Raw genomic sequence first — 5,045 nt, forward strand, 5'->3', positions numbered from 1 at the left:
TCACGTGGTCGGCCCATTGTTTTGTTGACACTCCAAGTGCCCACACTGCGCTCCCCTCTCGCGGCAAACGTGACCCGTTTTACGCATTTATTTCCGTTTCGTTTCCGTTCTCGTGTACCTAAAACCCATTCAATACCTTCAACATGGATGCTGCACCAGGAACAAGTAGTGGAACGCAAAAGAAAGGTAGGAAATCTAGGAAAGCAGAAGAGATCGCCATGATTCACGATCTGTATCGTGGGGTCAAGCTCACTCCATCCAAGATTCCCAATGTTGTTGAAGCCTTTTCAGGGTCTTCTGATAATGAATTTGAGGCTGACGAACCTGAAAATGATGTGTTATATGAGGTTTCCACAACTGATGATGATATTTCGAGTGAGAGCGAGGATGAGAGTGAAGAAGAAGCCCCTGCCCCACCACGCGGAAACCGCACGTGTGCGGTACCAAAGAGGGCTAGGCTGGGTGATGACTGGAATCGTAGCAATACTCCTCCCATCGTTGATGACTTTTCTGCAAACCCTGGCCTAACAATTCCACTACCTACTACTCCATTGCAGTTTTTACAACTGTTTTTCACTAGAGCAGTGGTTGAATACTTAGCGTATGAAACCAATTTGCATGCCACACACATCATACATCTCATGGCTGACTCAGCAAGAAACACGTGGAAACCAGTGTCTGTGAAAGAAATTGCCCGATATTTGGCCCTGTGCATACTGATGGGCATAGTGAAGATGCCTACAATGAGGATGTACTGGCAGACACCATGTCGTCTGCTCGGTTCCAACACATTTCTAAGTTCTTCCACATGTATAACAAAAAAGGCGTTCCAGTGAATAATAGTGACCGACTGATAAAAGTGAGACCACTAATGGACTATTTTTCAGAAAAATTTGCATCTGTATATATCCCCAAAAAAGAATTGAGTCTCGATGAGGGTACAATGGCATGGCACGGCCGCCTCTCTTTCAAGGTCTACAATCCCAACAAGCCTGATAAATATGGTGTAAAATTTTATATGTTGGCCGAAGGGACATCAGGCTACATATATAAATTTGATGTGTATTGTGGAATTGGAAAAACGACAGTGGAAACCGTGATGGGGTTGATGGCGCCCCTAGTCAACAAGGGTTATCATCTGTATATGGATAACTACTATAACTCGGTAAGCCTAACAGAACAATTACGTGAAGTGGGTGTTTACACATGTGGCACACTTAGACTCCAACGTGGCGCCCCCAAGGATCTGCAACAAGTGGTAAAGGGTAAAATGGCAACCGACACAACCCTATACATGCGTAAGGATAACACCTTTGTTATAGTTTGGAAGGACAAGCGCCCCGTCTCTGTCATCACCAATATCCACAATGCCGACACTACTCAAGCACAGCGCAGGAAACGCGTTCGTAAACGTGACGGGAGAACTGGAGTAGAAATAGTGAAAATGAACAAACCCAAGGCCATAGTGGATTACAATAAGTTCATGAAAGGTGTTGATCATTTTGATCAAATGGTCAAATATTATGAGTTTGCAAGAAAAACCCACAAATGGAGCAAGAAGATCACTTTCTATATTCTGCAAATGGCTGTGGGAACCGACCTGTGAGATTTATATTTATTTAATTTATATGAATTTATATTTACGTTAATTTATATACTTCGATAGCAATTTATATAATGATAAGTGGACTGTATTTCTGCAATAATCTCATAATCTCACAAATCGATCCTCTACACATTAGGGGGGGTTTATATTTATATATATGCAGCCAATCAAACTACAGTAATAGACTACATACATTGAAGAGGTTCCTTATCTTATAGTACAGCAGGTTAGTCCACCAGGTATAACTAGGGTGTAGACACCAAATTATCCTCTTTGAGGTAGCTTCCATCACCCAGTAACTGGTGCACAAAGCCTTGCTTCCTCGTCTTGACCTGTCAAAAGGGCGCTAGCTGTAAAGCCAGGTTCTATATATGACAAGCTATATCAGAGAAAACACTATACATGGAACATGAAGACCTGGCTTAATTACCTTTAGTATGAGGCGATTTCGTGATCTAACCGGGTCACCCTACCCAATGACATTAATGGCCACTAATGATAGATAATGGGTTTCGGAAAGAGGACTTAACTTGATTTGTAGACAGCGTGTTGATAATGGTACACTTCTGGTTTCCATAACACTACGTCCAAGTAAATTAACAGGAGCCGAATTTGCTCCCGTGTGAGCCTCTGGTCTAGTCTCAACAATGGCTGCGTCTAACACTCCATACTATTGACGCCTGGCTGACATTGTCCAGATATGATAGGAGCCGAATTTGCTCCACGCGTCTCGGATGTGACACAACAATGGCTGCCCTCCTTCCCCACTGACGCCTGGCTTACATTGTCCAGATTTCAGAAAGTGATAGAAGGGTCACATTTACTCTACTTTAATATCGATAATTAAGTTAATTTATATAAGATGTTTTTATGATGGTAAAGTCCAAAGACTAATGTATTTAAGAATAATTCCCACCATAATAGGTGGTGAATTATAATAGTATGTGGTGATGATATCCCGTTTTCTTTAAACGGTAATTCCACTACAAGTTACGTTTTCTATGGGTAACTTGTTTATACAACACAGCTATTATCTGTATGATATATTAAATGGTGTCGGATTTTCCGACATAATTCCCCAGGGGCTGCTCACGGGTCGAAGTCCTATTTAGAACAGACGAACACCGATACTCCTCCTTCGAATTATTAGAGTAATTTGATGTTAGTAGTTAGTAATCACACATTTGTGTGTCTGTTCGTACAGGACGGATGTCCCGTACTAGAGTTGCAGGGGTTAGAAGTCTAATGCGATTTCATTTCCCTGTCAACTCTTGAAAGGCTAATATTCAAGCCTAATTACATATTATTTAACCCAGAAGACTGGATGTGATCAAGTACTACAGTCAAGTATGATTCAGGGACTGCAGTGAGATCAGTGACATTAGATATAACTTGAAGTTTGTTCAGGTAACTGGTCACTGAAATATAAACACTGAGGCCCACGGAATACATCTTGATTAAATAATAAATGTATCAAATCAGTCATCAGATTTATTGGGGTTTAATTTAGTTAATTGATTCAGAAGATTGAATAGCTCATCATTAAAGTAAAGTATGGTTCTGAGACTGCAGTGGGTTCAGTGACATTGGTCGCAGTGACTTGTAGCTGTTTTAGGCTACTGTTCACTGATTTGCCACTGAGGCCTCATGAACTCATCTTCAGCTTTAAATGATGATACTAACATCAACCTCTGTTACTATAGTCAGCTGTAATCTCCTTAGTATAATGCTACTGGAGAAATATAATCAGCTGACAAATTTAGATTTCTATTGGTATTGTTTATCTGCAGGCATAGGTCTCCTCAGGCTTGATACTGGGCCTGAGAGTAATTTACCTCCTGCAGAGTTTAACATGGTTATACCCTGATATTTAGTAGGGCTACCGATGAATTGATGGTAGTAGTCTGTCCCCACAAGGACAGCCATTTGGCATTTGATTTGCTCAAATTTACCTGCAGCTGCTTGATAATAGCTTTCCAGGTCAGCATAATCAACTTGAGATTGTTGTGACAAATCTTCACATTTCTTGATCTGTCTTGTTAAGTGGCCTTTAAGACCTGCAAGGGTTCTTTTCATTCTCCCTGCATTATCCATACTGGCTAGTTGGTGAAGCCTTGTGGGGCTTGTACTTGGGCTGCTCATAATACTGAACAAGCACTGATGGTAGCCTAGGGTCAAATTCTGCACTCACTAGGCAATAATCCTACCTCTACTAGAGGTTAGCACTTAAAATTAATACACATTATATATATACAATCATACACACTAAGGATTTGAGTGATAAACCAGTGTCACTGGAAGTACCTTTAGGTTAGCTCTTCTATATCACCCTAGGATGGTAGAGACACTAATTAATCACTCAAAGGTGTAATGATCATAAGTAAATTACTATATATACAACTCAACTCGAGTTGATAAAAATTACACCCAAAATAGGGTCTGGACCATTCATTAATGGTGTTAGGTTGTTGAATATAGTACAACTGACTATGGTAATAATGGGACTAGGATAGCAATAATAGTTCAACTAGTCAATGTTAATATCCTACCCTGTTGTGGGTTGGCAATTAGTAAATATTATACTGTGATCACTAGTTCAATATATATTAAATAATTCTCTATTTTGGAGAAATAATATACACAATTATTGATAATAGCCTCTTAATTAGCCTCTATGAAACTTCTAATATTATCTAGAAGTATTAAATATTATTAGTGACCTTGCGAAATAAAGTCCACAAAATTCGTGGATAATCTCTCGCGAAATGTAACACCACGAAATCCGTGAACAATATCGCGAAGACACAGTCACTAATTTGGCTGGCTTCAATATTAGCGCTGTCATTTCACAGAATAACACTCCACCAAATCTGGGGGTGTGCATGAAACCGCTGACTAAGGCTGATCTGAACTGAGCTGGGCTCGTGAACTAGCACGAGTCAACGCCGCCGTCTATGACTGGCTGGCCTTTGCTTAAATAACACTGCACTAGTATATTTAATGAATCCACTGGATAACTGGTTCATCCGGTACTAAGATGACCAAATGTGGGTTCATAGGATCAAATAATCCGTCATCCGGTTCGAAGATGACCAAATAATGTGGGAACCGACCTGTGAGATTTATATTTATTTAATTTATATGAATTTATATTTACGTTAATTTATATACTTCGATAGCAATTTGTATAATGATAAGTGGACTGTATTTCTGCAATAATCTCATAATCTCACAAATCGATCCTCTACACATTAGGGGGGGGTTTATATTTATATATATGCAGCCAATCAAACTACAGTAATAGACTACATACATTGAAGAGGTTCCTTATCTTATAGTACAGCAGGTTAGTCCACCAGGTATAACTAGGGTGTAGACACCAAATTATCCTCTTTGAGGTAGCTTCCATCACCCAGTAACTGGTGCACAAAGCCTTGCT

General features: G+C 39.9%; 1 protein-coding gene across 1 annotated transcript; it reads left to right on the top strand.

Annotated features, from left to right (window-relative positions):
- Window positions 1-871: 871 nt before the first annotated feature.
- On the top strand, window positions 872-4,521 carry LOC138360094 (piggyBac transposable element-derived protein 4-like). The gene is made up of 2 exons (XM_069320039.1): window positions 872-1,513; window positions 4,459-4,521. The coding sequence occupies exons 1-2, from the start codon at window positions 872-874 to the stop codon at window positions 4,519-4,521; spliced, it is 705 nt and encodes a 234-aa protein (XP_069176140.1).
- Window positions 4,522-5,045: the final 524 nt, after the last annotated feature.

The sequence above is a fragment of the Procambarus clarkii genome, chromosome 8 (genome assembly GCF_040958095.1).
Source record: "Procambarus clarkii isolate CNS0578487 chromosome 8, FALCON_Pclarkii_2.0, whole genome shotgun sequence".
In the NCBI taxonomy this organism is placed as follows: Eukaryota; Metazoa; Arthropoda; class Malacostraca; order Decapoda; family Cambaridae; genus Procambarus; species Procambarus clarkii.

Excerpts from the sequence above, each read along its gene's own strand:
- LOC138360094 (XM_069320039.1), top strand. The coding sequence starts at position 872 with ATGGACTATTTTTCAGAAAAATTTGCATCTGTATATATCCCCAAAAAA. Across the intron at positions 1,514-4,458 it reads TTGATCATTTTGATCAAATG|AATAACACTCCACCAAATCT; the intron begins GTCAAATATTAT and ends GTCATTTCACAG.